The 20,545-nt window shown below is 48.1% G+C and overlaps 1 protein-coding gene and 1 long non-coding RNA gene across 3 annotated transcripts in view; one reads left to right on the top strand and one right to left on the bottom strand.

The window, feature by feature from the left end:
• Positions 1-9,774, bottom strand: part of UNC5B (unc-5 netrin receptor B) — a 155,518-nt gene extending 145,744 nt beyond the window's left edge. Inside the window, exon 1 of one of the 2 annotated variants that reach the window (XM_081913081.1) lies at positions 9,284-9,774. In XM_081913081.1, coding sequence (XP_081769207.1) covers positions 9,284-9,380 — 97 coding nt within the window. In that variant the 5' untranslated portion in view covers positions 9,381-9,774. The remainder of the gene's footprint in view (positions 1-9,283) is intronic. The other variant, XM_081913080.1, reaches the window with a different exon arrangement.
• A 253-nt stretch (positions 9,775-10,027) lies between these two features.
• LOC309370948 lies at positions 10,028-18,805 on the top strand. The gene is made up of 3 exons (XR_014168755.1): positions 10,028-10,560; positions 16,370-16,563; positions 17,657-18,805. It is a non-coding gene; the product is annotated as an uncharacterized lncRNA (long non-coding RNA).
• Positions 18,806-20,545: the final 1,740 nt, after the last annotated feature.

Below are 20,545 nucleotides of genomic sequence, written 5' to 3'. Positions count from 1 at the left end.
GTCACACCTCAGCCATATTTTGAGAGTCATCAACCACCATCCTTGGTTCCCAGCTTGTAAAATGGGAGTAATAATGATTTCCTGCATAGGTTTATGGTGAGGGAAAAGCATAATAACGTGTATAAAGAACTCACCAAACTGAAACTAGTACCAGTGATTCCAAATATGGAACTATAGGGCATGAACAAATGAATCATAGAAGTCTCAAGGATGGTAAAAAGAGGCTTTGGCGCCTCAGATACAAAACCCTGCAAGCCAGGGCTGTCTGGGGATGTGTTGGCCATCCATCTTCAAATGCCAGTGAAGGATCCTGGGGCAAACATTTCTGATTCCACGCTGTTTTACCAGTGTCCCAGATATTGCTGTCACAGTTCCCAAGCAACTCGTTGAGTTTCGTGTGCAGTCACCAAGTCAGCCCTACTGCCAAAGCCACCTAGCGCAAGGTGCCCTTCTTGGCCCTTCAAGATGTTACTGAACTACCATTCCCATCAGCCCCAGCCAGCATGGTCGAATGCCAGGGATGATATGAGTTGTAGTTCAGCAACATCTGGAGGGCCAAAGATTCCTCACATCTGATCCAGCCAGATGCAAGTTTTGCCTTTCTAAATAATCTATAGCTGGCGGCACGAAGACAAGCAGAATCTGTGCATCATTATTAATTAGTAGCAATGTATTATTATTACCGTTGTTGTGGTTAGAGCACGTTCCCAGAAGTGGTGCATAAGGAGAAAGTGGGCACATCTCCAGCAGCAACACATACCAGTGTGCAAGGAGTACTTTAAAGTTCTGACAATTAGGGTATATAAGAAACTGCTTTATACTAAGTCCAACCCATTGCTCCATCTAGCTCAGCAGTCTACCCTGATGGACAGCAGCTTTCAAAGGTTTCAGGCAGTGGACATTCCCAGCCCCACCTGGAGACACTGGTGATCAGACCTTGGACTTCTCTGAAGGCAAAGCATATGCTTCAGCACAAGTTGCAGCCTTTGCCTAAGAAGTTCCCTTCTTGGGCCGTTTCTACCACACAGGTCATTCTGGTTTCCTTTGCTAACATGACGGCAACGTGAAGGGAAAGGCATCCCTGTTGGATTCACATGGATGGACCTAGGGTGCACTAATAGGAGATTCCCTCACCAGTTAGTTAGAAATGAAGCTGGGAGTAGACTGTGGTAGGTTCCTTCCCTAGCCACTTGCCCACATGCTGATCTCTTTGCCCTGGGTTGCAGCACACTGCACCAACTTTCAAAACAAGCTGGTGATGTTGGGTGAAAAACAGCAAGTTCCTAAAAAGAAAGCTGTATCTGAAGTCACAAAAACAAGTTACCTCTTGCTGCCATTTCATCCCCAGCTCCCTTCTCCACACCCCCAATTCCTCCTCAAGCAAGCCTTTTCCCCCATTTTATTTTTAAGCCCACTGCACCAGCCCATATGTTCATCAAACACAAACAAGAGTACTGCTTTGTAATCAGCCATCGCAGGTTCACACTTCCTCTGGCAAGAGCATGTGCACTGCTAGTCACATTCACAGCAGCATCCCATCCCAGATTTTCACAGCTGCTCAAGCAGCTCACATGGCAGTTGCCAAGGTGGGGAGGGTGTGATGGGAGGGGAAGGCGAGAGAAGGCGAAAACATACCCAAGAGAGGCTGCGATCCTTGCACTGGGCTGCTTCGCATGCCACTCTTAATAAGAAACAAACATGTAATCTAATCAAACATGCAATCAAATCAGCAGCATGGCAGAATGGCCAGGGACTCAACTCAAGCACAAATCTTATTCCAGGAGGTGGACCCCAAAGACTTCCCTGCTTCTAAACAGCATCCTGCCACACTACAGGCAAGACAAAGCCTAGGAGCCACCAAGCTTGGAAATCTGAAGTTTAAACACAGTGTTTGGGTAATAATACATAAACATGTGTCCACAGGATCAGACAACTTGACTACATCCCTGGAGTTTGTAGGTATGAATCTCAAAGGGGGAGGGTCACATCACACAGGAGCCCAGCTGTTTGTTAATGGAAGTTGAGACCCCTTGTGTCAAGATGTTAATGAGACCCTTAGGTGATAATTATTATTATGCTTTCTTGTTTGGCCTGATTTGTCTTCATGATTTATTTCATATTTTTGTGGTTTTATAAATTTATATGTTGCCCAAGAGCCAAAGTATCTTACACTAGTTACAAAGTTGCTATGATAAGTTATCAGTCTTCCTAGACAAGCTTTCCTTTCCAACTATCCTCTGCTGGTATTGCTCCTGGCTATTCCTTATACAGTACCAGGGATGGAGAATCCATGACCCTCCATCTGACAATAGGTAGGGATGATGGAATTTAGAGTCCAAAATCACCTGTAAGGCAACAGGTGCCTCATTCCTCCTATATTACTTTCAAATCCACATCTCAAATCAAAAGAAGGTTACCATCTCCGTCCTTTTCTAACAGCTGTGTAACAGGTAAAAATGCAGTTGGCACAGCTTACTCCATCCTGATATTTCCATGACAGGGAAAACACACCTGTTGGACTTTTGCTTGTCTCATAATTTCTGGAGGCATATAACCTCTGCCAGGAGAAAGGTGGTCACCCAAATTTCACATCAGAAAAAACCTATGCAGCACTATTGTTGTTGTTGTTGTTGTTAAGAAAGTGTCATTGACTTTTGCAACTTTAAGTACTCCCAAAGAAAGTCATTAACTTTTAAAACAGTCCCCTCCAGTTACTTGTCTCTTCAATTTCTTCCTACACAGAGAGAAGGATACCAATACTTCAATAGCAGGCTCCTCACATGGAAAAATAATTTTCTGGTATCATCCTTAATAACAATTTATGGAGTGGATTCAGTTGTCAGCAAGTAAGGTAGCAATTTGGCTGGACCGCCATGTTTGCAAGCTTAAAGCTACAGGAAATCAAGGAACCTCTTGCACACACAAAAACAGCATCCGAGGGGCAGACCAAACTAGGATCTCTTCGGTGTTCAGTCATAAAATGCTCAGCGTGTTCACTGAAGTAGTACACGTGATTCCCCGGCATGTGTAAATCAGCCTCGAGACCACGAACCTTATCCTTTTCGCACTCTGCACAGTACCTATCCCTATACTGACAAGCAGATGAAAGTAAAAACAATAGAACCAGCAGCAGCATCGTGACTCCAATGAGTGCTGCAGACGCATACAAAAGTGAACAGTCCAGACCTATTAGCTTTTTTAAGTTCAACCAGCCAAGAAAGCAATTATCTCTTTGGTATCTCTACCGTCCCCTGCTTTCCTTACGAGGAAATGGCAGGAAGGGAGATAATTTTAGGATTAATCATTTCAGTAGCAACGGACTGCAAACTACAGGAGCTGAATTGGTAGCCGTGAACATTCAACATGGGAGGGAAAGATTCAGCAGTTGTCAGTTACTATTTCCACACTCTGGTGCACACCCAGTTTTGGGATAATACCTGTGCTGAAAGCATTTCCTAAGCAAAGCATGATATATAGCTAAAAATAAAATAAAACCATCCTTCCCATTACAACAAGAAGGCAGATGATAGGAAGCTAGGAGTGAGGAGCTGGTGGGGGGGACGCTGCTGATTGAGGCATGTCCTATAAGCTTTTCCTGAACTTTTAATTGCACTGTAAAAAAAAAAAAATGAATGCCTCCCTTCAACATGCTTGCAAGGCCTGCTTGCTGCAAGAAGCTTTTGGCATTGATCAAACAAACGCCACAGGCATGCCTGGTGACACATCCCCACACCTAGTGCATTACGCAGGCCCCCTCCAGCTTTACAAGGTGGAAAGAAAATGACCAGTTAAGTTAAAGAGGCTTCAAAGTCTTTTTAAAAGGAAAGCTTACAATCAGACTTGCCTGTCACTGCCTGCCGGGCCGGCACTCCAAGCCCCTAACAGTTTATAGCAATGATCTTTCCCAAACTCTGCAGCCATCAAACTTTATGGTTTCCTGACTTCTGAGATGCGCAGCTAAAGACATCTCTTTATAACTGCACTTAAAAGGGGGGGGGGAACGTCTCACCGGCATCTCCATGTCTCCCCTGCTGGAGCTTTACAATGGATATATGGGACAGTATCCTGGATAAGAAGAAGGGAATTGGTCTGAAGCCATGAAAGGGTGCTTTATGTCCAGTGCTCTGCTTATTAATCCCAAACATGCATAAAGGTAAAGGGACCCCTGACCATTAGGTCCAGTCGTGGCCGACTCTGGGGTTTCGCCGGCTCATCTCGCTTTATTGGCCGAGTGAGCCGGCATACAGCTTCCGGGTCATGTGGCCAGCATGACTAAGCCGCTTCTGACGAACCAGAACAGCGCACGGAAATGCCATTTACCTTCCCGCGGTACCTATTTATCTACTTGCGGTACCTATTTATCTACTTGCACTTTTGATGTGCTTTCGAACTGCTAGGTTGGCAGGAGCAGGGACCGAGCAATGGGAGCTCACCCTGTCACGGGGATTCGAACCGCCAACCTTCTGATCGGCAAGTCCTAGGCTCTGAGGTTTAACCCACAGTGCAAGCAGCAAAAGAGAGAGAGGAGAGAGAGAGAGAGAGAGAGAGAGAGAGAGAGAGAGAGAGAGATAGAGAGAGAGAGAGAGAAAGCATTCTGCATGTGCTTCAGGAGCTCTGTTGGTAAAGTCACAGGGCTCAGCTGTGACACTGAAACAAGGTTCTCGGGTCATGTCTCGGCTGAAATAACACCTCTCCCCAACAGTGACAAAGCCGGTGATGTTAGAAAAAAAGGTGTATGTGTCACCCCACCCCAATGCATGAATTTATGTGGGTGAGGCATGCTCTTTGGTTACAGCATGGAGTAACAATTGTATACCAGTTTGGAGTAGTGGAACCTCAAGCCCAGAGGTCAAATGCGGCCCCAAGTCCCTCTCTATAGAACAGGCATCCCCAAACTTGGCCCTCCAGCTGTTTTGGGACTACAATTCCCATCACCCCTAACCACTGGTCCTGTTAGCTAGGGATGATGGGAGTTGTAGTCCCAAAACAGCTGGAGGGCTAAGTTTGGGGATGCCTCCTATAGAATCTTCCTGAGGTGGGATAGCTCAGTCTGTAGAACATGACACTCTTAATCTTAGGGCCACTGGTTCGAGCCCCAACATTGGGGGAAAGATTCCTGCAGTGCAGGGAATTGGGAATAGATGAGTCTCATGGTCGCTTTCCAACTCTTCAGCTCTATGAGTCTATAATTCTTTTCTCCCCATCACCAGTCCTTCCTTGTGCCCTGAATGCCTTTGCCTGGCCAGAATGTATCCTTGAACTGTGATGATGCCTCCTGCCTGCCTGGACAGAGGACAGACAGTGGTGTGTGTGTTTGTGTGTAGAAAATAATGCACCGCCCACTTTTGCTCCTGGTCCCACCCTCCACTGTTCATTTATAGACCACCTTTTTCTTCCAAGGAGCTAGAGGCCGTGTACATGGTTGTTGTCCTCCTCCTTATTTCATCCCCACGACAACCCTGTGAGGTAGGTTAGGCTAAGAGATGGTGACTGGCCCAAGGTCACCAAGTGAGCTGCATGGCTGAGTGGGGATTCAAACCCTGGACTCGCAGGTCGTAGTCCAACACTCTAACCATTACGCCACCACTATGCATGCAGCCTTCTGAAGTTTGCCCAGAAGGGAAAACAGTATGGCTCTTGGATTGGAAAAGGCTGCCCCACCCTTGGTGTAAAGGGTTTAAGCTTCCAAATCACATGCTCACCATTACAGTTTTTCTTGGCTGCACAAGGAAAACTGCTGGAAAAGGCTAAGGAGACCTACAAGCCTGTCCCTACATATTAGCTCACAAACTTGGAGGGAGAGCAGCATGGGGCGGATATAATTCAAGTCAGTGTTTGACGCAATGGCAGGGAACCAAAAGGTCTGCAATTAAAAGGTAATTCTCCGAGTTGAGATGATTATTACCTTCACTCATCCCATCATTCCCACAGTACGGAGCCCCCGCGCCTGAACTTTTAAGCCGCACTTCCAGCTATCATGGTTATTAAATGAAAGAATGGAATTCTCAACAGGGTTATCATTTGCTCAGCTAGCAAAAGAGAACATCAATAAGATTCAAATGCAGCGCAAAGCTGGAAGTAACAGCGGGGCCAGCTAACAGTTTCACTCCTATCCTCAGCTGGCTACCAAACTACACACACACACACACACACACACACACACCACCCTCCCTCCCCACTGCTGCCTATCTCCAAACCATCGCATTCAATGCAATACAAATTTGCTATAAATATTTTTATTTTTGCAAGATGACAGTTCCTACTTCAAACCAGGGTCTCAACATATTTTCATTGCACTCTCAAACCTTCCTTTATTCCGGCAGATGTTCGGAATGCTTAAGGAATGCAAAACAGTGCCCCTGCTTTGGAAAATTCTGCTCCTTTGGTTGAGTCCTCTTTAATTTTGTAGCAAAGCATATCTATAAATGTACTCTCTGAGAAGCCCTTCAAGCAGTGCTCCTATTTCACATTCCAGAATCCCTTTAAACAATGTCCTCTGTTCACTATAGGCTCCTTCTCCCCTATCATTAACTGCAACTTCAAAATACATCTTTAAAGCACCAGACTCTGAGCAAATTATAATTTGATTCTGGTTAATTACAAGCAAGCTCTTTGGAATGAGAGCATACTGCACCCTAAAAACAATGCGCTCAGTGTACTTATTAGTAGCTGCGCAACATACAGAGTTGCTATTAGCAATTATGAGCATTCTGATCCATCATCAGCTTTCACCCAAATCATCGGATACCAGGTTCTAAGGTCTTGGTTTTGCATTGAAAGGGCCATCCAAAATAAATCTTTGGTTTTATTTTTTTAAAAAAAATCTTAGTTCAAATAGCACTGTCCTTTACAAATCTACACAGCCCCTGCTGAGTTTCAGGAGGACTTGCAGCAAGCAAGGATTACAGATCTCTGTCAAAACAGCCAGAGATAAACAGGAAAACATAAAGGTGCATGGATCAGTTCACCCTGCCAGGCCTGGAATGCGCAGGGGTCTGCTATGACAGACCCTAAAGCAAAAGGATATTAAAAGAGGATGGAGTACATGAAAACAAGTATCAGTCCAACAGCATATATTTAGGCCACAACTCTTCAGCCAAACCAACTGAACAGGAGACTCTTCCCAGGGAAGGCGGTGAGTGTGTTTTTCCAAGTAGAAATCTCTCCCTAATAAACACATGATTACGGCTGCACAGACCACAGAAATACTTAACAATCCTGAAGAAAGACAGAAGCCCACATTACCCTCCTCAAACCAGCTCAGATGTCTTAAAACTTCAAGGGTTAGCCCCCCTTGCAGTTTCCTGTTAGAGCCTATTTTGACAATTAGAAAGATTCTTCTTCTTTGACCTTTCAGCTTTATCCGGGAGAGAGAAAACCAGCCTGATAATCACGCTACACTTGATTCTTTGCTCCTTTAATATGCATAAACTTTCCCCCCTTCCTAAATGCGCTGCATAGATGTCCTGTTGAACTCTGTGGAACTTGTCTCCAAATAAGCTGGTCAGGAAGATAACCAACACCTCGCTCTGGCTTCCTCCTGCTGCAACAGATTACTACAACATATCCTAAAGTGATATGTGGAAACAGACAATCAACAGGACTTACTCCCCAATATAACCTATTTCAGATAGCAGCTTAACAGCACAAACACTATGGTGTTAAATTGGAAGCAAGCCCCACTGAGTTCAAAAAGACTTCCTGCTCAAGTGAAAGGGTGCATTAGGGATGGAGTCTAAAACAGTAAGGCTGTGGAAGAGAGTTCATGCTGGAGTCGCCTCAAATTAGCAACCTGGTTTGAAGTAGGTGATTTACTTTGAATTACAGTCTCTCAGGCCAGCAACTTACTCAGATGCCACTCAGGGAAGGGCGGTTACATCCCAGTCAGTTAGTTCCTGTCGCAGGAGAGAATCCAGATTGCTTTTGCACAGATTTTTTTTTTTAAGCAATACTTTCCAAGGGGTAATTCATGCACAGTGACTATTTAATACAGATAGTCTCTGAAAGAGTCAGGCACATTGCTTCAGGGCTCTGACAATTTACTTTTTTAAAACGTTCAGATTTCCACCATGGGCACTCATGACAAAGATTCAGAGCAGCATCACCCACTTCTGCTTGAATTAGGAGTGGAGTCAGTCAACTCCCATCACCTGGCAAAAAGTATAAGAGTTATTGCTGTCAATTAACCAGGAACCTGGATTTCGGGGGAATTGTGTGCAGTTACTTGCATATATATATAACAGATAAGTGCATTTACTCAGGTGCAAGTGTAGGTTCCATGGGGTTTACTCCCAGGTAAGCGCGCACTGGCTGCCAACCTAACGCCACAAACTTATGCACACATGCATCACAGCCCTGCAGAACTCACCCCTCCAAAGTGTGAATCCCAACGCTGCCTTCCTCGGAGTAAGTGAATCGAGTAGGCTTTATTCCCGAGTTAACCGTACACAGAGGACGAGCATCTTTCACATGCACCTGCCCCGAGATCGGGGATCCTGCGTCCCCCTTCCGAAGCAAACCCTTTTTTTGCAAGGTGAGCTGGGTTATATATTCACCTTTCTGGGAGGCAAGAAGAAGAAAGAAAAATCTTTCCCAAGGAAGGTTGGAAAACTCTCCTCCGAGCTGCACTCAGAGGAAAGGCTGCGCGCTGAGCACCACGGCGGCTACTTCCGAGCATTGGGGGGGGGGGGGAGCTGTGTTTGGGAACTATTCCCGCAGCACTTGTGGAGACCTCTCCTCTTTGGGTCCCCCTGACTCAGGCAGCACCACGACGACTTCTTTCCCCTGACCTTCCCCGTCCCTCAGACCGAGGCAACCGCGTCTCTCCACCACCCTCGGAGGAGAACAGCGGGGGGAACCGTCCCGTGGTCCCACCAGCGCGGGACAAACTCGGCGCGCCGAGGCCCCCGCCCTCCCCCGCTACCGCTTAATAGCAACGTTGTTTGGGGTGTTCGATTACCAAAAGAGGGGTGCGGGAGAGCGAGAGAGGGCGATAGCGCAAAGCAATCATTTTCGTTTCTTTACTCCCCCCCCCCTCCTTAAGTAATCCAGCTTCCCTTCTCGACGCCGCCGGAATAAACGCGGGCAGAAGAATCCATACGCACAAGCGGCAAAGTGGGAAACGGGCTCGAGGTAGGGGGGGGGTGTTTGAAAGTCTGAGGTAACTTTTAGGAAGCGGGTGGGAAACCAGGAGTCTCTCTCCACCTCAGCAAAGTCCTGAAGAGACGAAGCAGCGCTACCCGCCTTTCCCCCCCCCCCCACCCTCAGCCGCGCCGAGTCTTACCTGCGTGGCAAAGCCTCAGGTTGCAGATGCCCCCCAGCAGCAGGAGCAGGACGATCCCGCCGGGGCCCGAAACTCCCCGGCTCCAGGCAGGAGCCATCGCTGGGCGCGGACGAGGCTGCCGCGTCTGCCGCTCTCCTGCGCCTCCTCCTGCGCCGCCGCCTCCTCGCCCTCTCCAGAGGCGCCCTCCTCTTCTGCTTCTTCCCTCGGCAGCCCTTCCAAAGCTCCAGCCTCCCCGCCCGGCGCCCCAAGACTGCCCCGCTCCCGCCGCCTCTCGCAGCCACGCTGTGGCGACGGGGGTCCGCGCAACTCTTCCTCTGCCCACAGCGGGGAAAGGGGAGACCCGCCGCCGCCGCCGCCGCGCGAGGAAGAGGGTCGCCGGTGCCGCCGAGCCGCTCCTGCGGTGCCAGGCTGGGCAGCTCCTCCCCGCTCTCCAAGTTGGTAGGAGCGGCGCTCAGAGGGGCAGCCACGGCTGCTGCTGCGGGGCTCTCATCGCCGGAGGCGCGGCGCTGCTCCTCGCATCCTCCCCGCGTCCAGCCTCCTCCGACAGTGCCAAGGTGTCCCGCGCGCAGGGGAGCCCAGCCGCGAGAAGGGGACGGGCTGGCGGGAGGAGGGAGAGGAGGAGGGCTCCGCGGGAGGGGGCGGGCGACAGCCGCGGCGACAGCCGGAGCCGGGCGAAGGAAGGGGGGCGCCAGGGAGCGAGCGACGGCCCACAGGCCGCGCGGAAAACACGGCGGAGGCGGCGGGGATCGGCTCCCCAATCACGGAGCTGGAGCCTCTCCAGACGAGTTGACGGAAGCCCGGAAGACGGGCGAGCAGCAGCCCGATCTCGTGCACGTGTGTACCCAAAAGTTTCAGGCTGCTTTTCTCTCTCCTTGTAAACCGCTGTGGGGTTTTTAAGGTGCATAAATGTTATGAAATGGACGGATACGCGCTGCCTTGGTTGAAGAGCATTTCGCTCAACGCACGACATTCTTGCAATCCCCACTTTTAAGTTGTTTCTGCAGCAAAGCTCCGGCGCCATGGACCATAAACGCGCGCTCTTAACCACCGGTTCAGTGTCACACGGGACACGAGTAATGTTTGGATTTGGCGCATCAAAAGAGGTTCTCCGAAGGGTGACGATTGGTGAGCCTCTCCACTGCGCCTGGGAAGCAATAGGTCCCATTGGTACCTAAGGAATGGCTCCGTGTGCCAGGCTCTTCCCCTTCACCCTACGTGCCCGTGTTCCGTGCCTGATGCTCTGCTTCCTAACTTGATTGAACGTGGCCTCCCCACAGGTAAGAGATCCCATTGAAAGTACATTTCACTTCCAAGCATAGGTTGAGGATTTTGGTACTGCTAGTTTGGCCATTATCCCTCTGCACCCACACTTGACTAGCGTTTCCTATTATCAACTCTGGTGCTAAGGTAAAAAAGAACGTATTCCCAGGTAAATTTAAGATGTGGGCTGTGAAGGTGATAACACGGAGATGGAATTATGATTTTTACCTTTGCTTTCCTTCTCCCTGACTGAAATCAATGATTTTTAAATAAAAATTAAGGAAGCAGTGCCGATAATTCAGAGCCATGCCAGTCCTGTGTAATATGAGGCAATGGTTTCCAAAAATGTGATTCCTGGGCCAAATAGCTCAGTTGGGAGAGCATGGGAGTCTTAATCTAAAGGTCATGGGTTCAAGCCCCATACTGGGCAAAAGATTGCTGCATTGCAGAAGGTTGGACTAGATGACCCTCAGGATCCCTTCCAACTCTACAATTCTGTGAATTCAATGATATACAAGTATTTGGTACAGTTTCAAGGAGACCTTGAAACTATGTTGCAAACAAATGTTTCTTTGAATTTTCCACCACATGCTGAAGAGGCAAGCCACTTTCCAGTTCCAACTTTATAGAGTGGTTTGTCTCTTCAGCTGTGCAAGTGACTGTGCAGCCTTAAACTTCATTGATGCAACTCAATAACCCTGTGATGGTAAACGCACTGAAAACTCTCCCTGATGTCAGCAATCCTTATTTCTAAACAAACATAGGATTTAATTGCACACGGGTGCTATTGTCATTTGTCGCACACTTTATGAGCGGGTGGGTTGTAGAATCATAGAATTGTAGGGTTGGAAGGGACCACCAGGGTCTTCTAGTCCAACCCTCTGCAATGCAGGAATCTTTTGCCTAACTTGGGGCTCAAACCCACAACCCTGAGATTAAGAGTATTGTGCTCTTCCAGTTGAGCTATCCCAGCTGCTGTCACTTCTGCTCTATGTACAGCACCCTAACACAAGGATGGGGACAGGGCCGTCTTAAGTATATTCGGCACCATGGTGCAAAGCTCCCTCCGGAGCCCAGCCCCCTGTTTCCCAGAGTTTTTTTAGGGAGGAAGGCGCTGCCAGCGGGGAGAAGGCTCCTCCAGCAGGAAGAGGTGGAGGCTGGGCGCGGCACCTCCCAGCTCAGCTGGCCATTTTTTGCTGCGGTGGCCACGGTAGATGGAGGCTCCAGGTGCGGAGCTGCTACAATGCGGTATGGCGAGGGCAGGGAGCGGATGCTGGGAAGCAGCGTGTCCAGCCTCCGCCTCTTCCCTGGCGCCCTCCAGAACCTGGTGCCCTGGCTCCCCGCTCCACTATCCTCTATGGGTAAGATGCCCCTGGATGGGGAACCTGCCCCCTGGCCATGTGACTGGAGCAGATAGGAGTTGGACTGCAACAGCAACAGAGGACCACAGCCCTCCAACCCTGATCTAGTATACAGATGCTAAAATAAACATGAAATACTAGTCATTGTTCTTTGGCTTCACTGTACCAGTCTCCTTGAGGGCTGATCTATACATAACCTGAGCAACTGCTTCCACATGTGGCAATTTCCGACTATCTCTATAACATGTAATAGGAACTACTACCTACATTTAAAAACAAACAAACAGTGCAAGAAGTTTCTACGTCACTGCTGGGTGTACCGAGAAGAGTATGTCACTGGTGTGGAAACTTCTCTGGGTCATCGGGAGTTGTTGCCATGTGAGGAATGCTGTTGAACCACAGGGAAAATAGCTACTGCACAGATCAGGTACTATGTAGATCCGCCCTGCGATAATGACACAATCCTTAAATCAGTGAGACTTGTTTTAAAATGAAGTTGTAATCTTAAGCAAGTTAAGAAGGAGGTCACACCAACAGACCTAGCTGTGCTTAGAAGGGCAGCTTTTTTGTGCCTTTTGCTGCTGGAAACTGATAGGGTCAGAACAGAACTCTGTGTAACCTGGGAGCCTGCATGGTTTTCCTAGCGGCAGAAGTGGATCTACCATTCTACCCCTTCTGTATGAAAGGACTGGTTTTTATTAAAGAAGGGCAGGCCTACAAAATTAACTGCCTGCAGGGGACTGCTAACAGGGCTGCCTCACACAGGGCACATTTCCTTCAGTAATCTTAACGGCTGCATGCAGAAAAGCACCAGAAAATATTCTTTGTTTGTCATATGTGGGAAAGGAGACAAGAGGACTATCTCAACCCATTAATGTTCAATATCCCTAAATAAACATTCCCCTCCTTCCCCTTCCTTTCTCAAAGATGAATTTTGAGTACAGGGCTGAAAGTGTACACTTCGCTGGCTGCCCCCCATTCCCTGCTCCTTTTCTGGATGATGGGCACCCCTCCCCCTCCATCCCAAGCAAGTCTGCGTGTTAAGGGGGGATGCAGGGATCACAGAGGTCTCAAATGTCCAGGAAGCATCGCTGGTCTCTCTGATTTTTGTTTTGTCTGTGATAGATGAAAGCAGGCAAGATTAGCCTTAGAGGGGTGAATAAAGAAATAACCCCCTTCCTACCTCTCCACAGCACTGTTAACCCCCCCTGAAAAAAAAACCCAGCAGCACCTGATAATCTCAAAGAGATAAGGAGAAAAGATGGACTGTTTGCACTCTGCTGACGGTTTTTAATGCGTCTTTTCTCCTGTCTAGAAAAAAAGGAATTATTGCATTTTTACAAAATGGGATTTGGATAGTGGAAGAGGCAACTCCACTCTCCACAGCTCTGCACACACTTTTCCTACCTACTTCTGATGGTGGGTGGGTCAGAAAAACATACAGCCTGCTCCATAATGTCCATTTGTTTCACCTATATATAACCCACTCTGCCTCCAGGAAGCTCAGGGCCAATCTATGTGGAAGATCCGCAATAATGGCCTGTCTTGAAATGCAGCTATGTGAGGGAGAGAGTGCCAACAATTTTGGCCATAGTCATGGCAGTGGTGTTTGTGTGTGTGTGATTTTATCCTTCCACTATGGCACTTTCTCAAACACCTCCTCCCCAGCCCTCAAGCTGCAGTTAGCTTGCTGTTTGTTTATTTGTTTGTTTGTTGCTTTTCTAGTCCACCTTTTTCTCCAAGGAGCTCATGGTGGAATACATGGTTCTCATTTGATCTCCACAAGAACCTTGTGAAGTAAATTAGGCCGAGTAGCAGTGACTAGGCCAAGGCTTCATGGCCATCTGGAGATTGGAACCCTGGTCTCCCAGGTCTTAGTCTGGCACTTTTAACCACTACACCACACTGGCTCTGTGGGCTGCATGGGTGGGCTGCAGATTCTGCTCTTTTATTACCTCAGTCACATTGGCAGCCCTCCCAGCTGCATTTCAGTAAGATAGACTGAGAGGTCCAATCATGGATTTACTGCATGAAGCTTACTTTGGCTCACACAAGGCTCCCGTGGTCTCTCACTCGGGCAATGACCGTGGCCACCATTTGCTTAAGAACAGCATGCACCAGTTGGCATGCATTCTGGGTTGGCATTTGGGGCAAGAGTCTGTGGCCCTATGCAGTAGAATGAACAGGAGGACCCCCAAACACAGCTTACCATTGAAAGGAGTGAAACAATATACATCCCTATCTAAACAAGTGGAGTCCTTCAGACCATCAGGTCCAGAGGCTTAAATTACGTTTATGCACCTTTAATGGATTGGTTGGGTGCAGAGGAATGGTGGGAGGAACTAGCTGGGGAAGAAGGCTCAGAGCCCAGGGATTGGGGGTGGGACAACAGTGAGAGGTCAGAGGAAGAAGACTGGAAGAAGGAGGTGTTAGAAGCTGAAGAGGTAACAGAGTTTAGTGATCTGGGAGAGTTTGTGGCAGAGAGAAATCCGGCTGCCATTACCCCTGGCTATTGACCATGCTGGCTGAGGCTGATGGGAACTTGAGTCCAATAACATCTGGGGGGCACTGTGTTGCCTATCCCTGTTTGACTATAGCTGTCAATGAAATGTTTAGCCTTATGTCAGAAACTCACTCCCAAGGAGGGAGGGAGGCAGGGGGAAGAGAAACACACAACTCTATCAGCATAAAGTATGCAAGCGACCAACTCTCTTTTACTGCCGTCCTGAGATTTAGTCATGACCAACTGGACTAGAGGCTTGCACTTCGTTGGGAGGCAAGGGGGTCTTCAGATATGAGTTCCACCATAAAGTTCTCAACTCCACATTTCTCTCATGTGATCAGTGAGAAGTTATTCAGTGGCTGAGTCCTTGATGTCCAGCAGCAGCAGCTAGAAGTCTGCCATCCCCACCAAAAAGAGGGAGTCAATAATGAGCAACTTCACAGGGTTGTTTTCAGTTGACCAATCAGGGGTGGGAATCTCAGCCCAAGTGGCACTTCAAGGGTAAACCTCAGCCACATGACGGTGGTGGGCGGGGTCAGAAGCAAAAGTGGGTGGAGCCATGGGTGAGCTGTGTTGGACATTCCCTCCATGCAAAAGGGCAGAGGTTGCTGCCCCCAGCCTCCATCTCCCTACCCTCCTCCAAAGCAAACGAGGCACTATCACAGTTCAAGAATACGCAGTCTAAGAGCAGAGGAAAATGAGCAGGTGCAGTCTGGAAGCACATGGGCTGGGAGAGCCTTGAGGGGCAGACAGAGAGCCCCGGAGGTCTGTATTCAGTCTCCAGGTTTCTCACCCCTGCAATAAGGCAACTGTAGCACTGTGCAACATTGAAGGTCCATGCAACCATATGAGTGAAGATAACTATATAATAATCACCTGGCAGGTGCAGCAACCACACCTGCCAGACGTCTCTGTTTTAATGGCCCCGCGATGATTAAAGAGGCTGTGGAATGCTTCAGGCCAGGAGAGCAGAGTTATCAGATCTCTACCGCCTAGGTCTCCTCCTCCGGGCACCAAAGATTGCACTGGGGCACCTTTCTTCCTGGGTGGCTGTATGACTTTAGTAACTGGCAAGGGGATCACAACCAGCCAGCTCTTTTGTTACGTGCAATCTGAAGCCTTTCCTTGATATCCCTTCAGGCTTGACTATGGCTGCTTTTGAGCTGGCGCCAATGGGGCAAGTGGAAAGGGAAGCAGGCAGGCAGTCACTTGGCAATGTTGCTTGTTGACAGTCCCATTCGTAGAGCGCTTCCACTGCCCACTCCTTTGTGCAGTCTTTGTGGATGGGGAACACTTGTCATTGTGTTGCTCAGGAAAACAACACCCTGCACTGACCGTGTGAAATTGAATCACCATCACTAGCATTATTTGTATACCTTTATGTGTGCAAATGTCATGGCAAGTTACAGCTGGGATGGGGAACCTGTGGCCCTTCAGAGGTTGCTGGACTACAGTGTCCCTGACCATTGGTCATGCTGGCTGGGGCTGATGGGAGTTGGAGTCCAGCAACATTTGAAGGATTCCTCAACCCAGCCTTACAACAAGCCTGTAAGGTATATTTTCACTTGTTAGTATGCTGCATAAAACATCTGACAAAAGAGTCCCATGGCACCTTAAACACTAACTAATTTTATTATGGCTTAAGCTTTAATGAACTAGACTCCGCTTCACAGATACAAGATGGTGTGGCTGCTGTTACATGCTGACAGCTTGTAGGAGCCACAGGTGAGAGCTGAGTGCAGGGCGGGGACCAAAGGTGGCCCAACTACCCCAGAAGGAGCATGATGTGTTCCCCACCAGATGTACTACCCCTCCCCTAACACCCCAAACATTTTAAATTTCCAGTTAAATCTTTCCACAACTTTCCACAACACCTGGAAAAGATGTAAACTGTCTTCATGTTTGCCCATACAAGGAGAAGAGCAACGTTAGCATCTAAGGCTCAGATTGCTTTTTTCTCAGGTGCTGTTTCTCGAACTACTGAGCTATACCCTAGGGAAGAGAAAAGAAGGCACCTTCCACTGCCCCAAGGCTTTCCACCTGACTCCAGCACTGATCCTTCACATACTGTATATGAAGAATGGCAGCAGAGCACATTCTGAAGCTTGAGGGAGACGGGTATAGTTCAGGCTCTGAAGTAACAACTATACGTTATGGTAGGTACATACCTAATCTGACCACCTTTATTCTTTTATGTGTGGGGAAATGCAGCCATGGGCTCCATAGCAGGAATATACTCCTGATACAGCACTAATTTCCTGCAGAAAGTCCTCTGCGTGTCCCCAAATGTGCTGGTTATTGCAAACAGCACATTGAGGTGCAAGTAGCAGCCAGGCAGGGGGCAATTTGCACCAGGAAACTGGTGTGAGTTTCTCCATTCTAGATCAGGAGCACAGTCTGGAGCAGGGGCCCACAGCTTTTTTTTCTTTCATGAAATGAAAAATGCCATTTTTTAAAAAATCATTGTGATGTCTAAACCTAAATTGCTTCTATAAAAAAGCACACCCACCATCATCCTGAAATGGAGCACCCTCTTAATCAAATTTATTCAAAATCTCCTTCGTGCGCCAGATTTGTTTCTTTGCTTAATGTCTGAGATCAAGGCTGTTGTGAGCAACAGACCAGGCTTTAAAACTAAATGTACGCATTATTTCAGCCCTCTTTTTTCAATCATGTCAATGGTTCCCGAAGTGGAGTTCACCTAAAATACTTTAATAATGCAAATAGAATTCCAAGCAGAAAGACAACATGGGGCCAACATGATGAGCCTGGCACCAAAGATGACCAAGCATTAGCCACCAAAAGCCTGTCCGAATGGAATGGCAAGGCGGATGGACTTGTTTCTGGTTCTGTCACACAGCTAAGAAGCAAATAGAGAAGTTCAGGGGCCAGCACCAAAAAGGTCAGTTCAGTTGTAGCCACTACTTAATAGAAGGCCTTCATAATTAGAGGCCTCTCATCCCTATATCTTGGTCTTCCTGAAAGTTCATCTGGAGCAGGGTTTCCCACCTTGGGTTTCTAGCTGTTGTCAGACTACAACTCCCATCACCCCCAGCTAGCAGGATCAGTGGTTAGGGATGATAGGAATTGTAGTCCCAAAACAGCTGGAGACCCAAGTTTGGGAAACCCTGATGACTTAAAAAGCAGGAACTTCACTGCTGGACTACATTCCTGACTGCTGGGCCATGCTGACTGGGGCTGAGGAGTGTTGGAAACTAACAACTTCTGTTTCTTGCCCCTGCTTTACAGGAAAACGTAACTGATCGCTGTGACAATGGCTGACTGGACAAACGTCACTCTGAAATGCTGAAAGCTATTATAATGCTAGGAACAAATGCTGAAGGTTCTACGATCCCCATTTTTAAACAAAATCCTCTGCTACTTTACAGATTGAAAGATACTACTGCCATGGGCACCCACAGGAGTTTCTCTAGGGGGTGGGGGAAGTAAAACACTGAAAATGGGGAACAGGCTAATCTGTCGGGGGGGGGGATGAGAATAGTGCCTGTACATTTTGTCTCATATCTCAGGTTCTACAAATGACAGAAATAAACTCTTTTTAAAAAAAGCTTCCTGCCCCAACCATGAGTGCCCATGATTCTCCCTAAATCTTGCTCAGATTCGTTTTTTTGAATCCTATATACTATTAACAATCTCATTCTGCAAGTGTGGATCTTTACGTAGCCGAAACAGCACCACTTATGTATAAGAAGGAGGGATCAGTAGGTGGAATGCCAAGCTCTGCAGAAGTAAAAATAAAATAAAATAAACCAGCTCAGTTGGTTAGAGTGTGATGCTGATAATAGCAAGGTTGCAGGTTTGATCCCTGTATGGGACACCTGCATATTGCTGCATTGCAGGGGATTGGACGATCCTCAGAAAACCTGTGGGGAGGGGAAGACCTCAAAACATGCCAGCGAGGACTGAGCATGCTCATTGGCCATAGAATGTTGCGTGATGAGGCCAAGGAAGAACACTGGGAGGGATGGAATGGAATGGAGTATTGGGAGTGGGGGGAGAGACATGGCAGACTTCCTGGAACTACAGAGCAACATGTTGTTGCAGATTCTGCTTTCTTGTTAAAATCCCTTTTCTGCATTCTTAACAGCAAAACCCTCTTTCTATCCTCTGCCCAGTATTCCATGCTGCTGCAACGTTATGCAACGTACAGATTTTTCAGCGCTTTAGAAATAAGTATCTTCCCTCCTGTTTAAATTCTAGCTCCATAACATTTTGTTCTGATTGCATATGGGGTGGAAGTCGTTAGATTAGTTAACTGCCTAGGAACTCCCGGCGTCGATGGCTAGTTTGGCATCGCCGTTTCTCATTCATTGCAACGGGGGTGGGTGGGGCAGAATTCCAGCTCCCTTTTAAGCTTCTTGCTTTCCTCCGGGTTCTTTCCTGACACAGTTATTAACGAAACACAGAAAACAATGATGGACCTGAATGATCAATGGAGCATGCAGGGCCAGCAGCCCGCCCCCCCTCCCCGTTACACGCACACACACACACACACACCGTGCTTTCTGTACTGTGCTACTTCAGTTTAGGCCGGCCTCAACTGCAGGAACAACGGAATTTACTGCTCAGTTAAAAATAAAGGGGATGGGGTGGGGAATTCGACAGAGGAAATAAACGCCGCTTTAAAGCTCCAAACTGTCCTGCGGCAGTAAAACAAGTGAGCACAAGGGGGCGCTGTGCAACCTTAGCCTCAGCCAGGCTAGGGACACAGCAGCAGCAGCTGCAGCAGCACCCACGACCACCGTCTAATTAAGATCTCTTGTTACAAAACGCACACTTGCTTCCTGGTGACCTCGGAGGAAAGTCAGGGGGTGGCTTGGCCGCGTAACCCTCAGATGCCCAGCAACGAAAGTCTTAATCAGCAGCAAGGCCAAGGCTTGGGATGAGACTGCGGTCAAGCAGCGGCTCACGCTGTCAGGCTCCTAGGACGTGCGAGGAACACCAGCAGCCCGGAAGCAAAGGGTGTGAATGAGAGCCTGGGACTTGGGCAACGGGGAATCGGCCCATCAGCAGGAGACATGGAAAAGCACTCCTAACACCCTACAGGTTTGCTTCAAGTTCCTCTTTTAAGAGCCTCCGTTTGGCTAGGACATGCCCTGGGGAGATGGCAGAATGATGGTGCTCCCCCCACCACAGAACATTAATTTATTGCTTCATCCTCATGTATGCCTAGCAAAGTGCTTATGAAGGGGAAACACGACTGGTGGTGTGCTTTTGTTTTGTTGTTTTTTTAACACATTAGACCACGTCAGTCTCTCTCCCCCCCCCCTTTCCTATCATTAGTTGATGTTAGCACCAATGGATTAGGGAACGGGCCATTAATTCTCCCAAGTTTTGAACATCCTGGCAGTTAAGCAAACAGAGGAGCCAAATCAGATGCACGAGGATGTAAGCAAGTCCAGTCTGTTTGTCTGTTTGCTCAGAAGGAAGGCCTTCCAAGTTCACTGGGACTCAACTCTCCAGTTGGTTTGCTAGGACTACACTTTGTATTTCGGGTGTGATAACAGCACCCATCTGCAACTCTTCCACAGTTACCCCAAGGCCTTTTCTGAGACAGATTTCTCATGCCAAAAGACCAGGTAGCACAGACTGTAGGGCAGGGCTGCCAAATTACTGCTCCCTTTTTTCCTGCACCAGAGGAGAAGTCCCTTCAGACCTGGCTGGCTCCTTTTTCTAATGCAATAAATACAGTGGTACCTCGGGTTAAGTACTTACCGTATTTTTCGCTCTATAAGACACACTAGACGATAAGACGCACCTAGTTTTTGGAGGAGGAAAACAAGAAAAAAAAATATTCTGAATCCCAGAAGCCAGAACAACAAGAGGGATCGCTGGGCAGTGAAAGCAGCAATCTTGCTGTTCTGGCTTCCAGGATAGCTGTGCAGCCTGCATTCGCTCCATAAGACGCACACACATTTCCCCTTATTTTTTAGGAGGGAAAAAGTGAGTCTTATAGAGCAAAAAATATGGTAATTCGTTCCGGAGGTCCGTACTTAACCTGAAACTGTTTTAACCTGCAGCACCACTTTAGCTAATGGGGCCTCCTGCTGCTGCTGCGCCGCCGGAGCACAATTTCTGTTCTCATCCTGAAGCAAAGTTCTTAACTTGAAGCAATAT

This window comes from Podarcis melisellensis (genome assembly GCF_964234715.1).
Source record: "Podarcis melisellensis genome assembly, chromosome: 5".
NCBI lineage: Eukaryota > Metazoa > Chordata > Lepidosauria > Squamata > Lacertidae > Podarcis > Podarcis melisellensis.
This window is presented reverse-complemented; position numbering and strand designations above follow the sequence as displayed.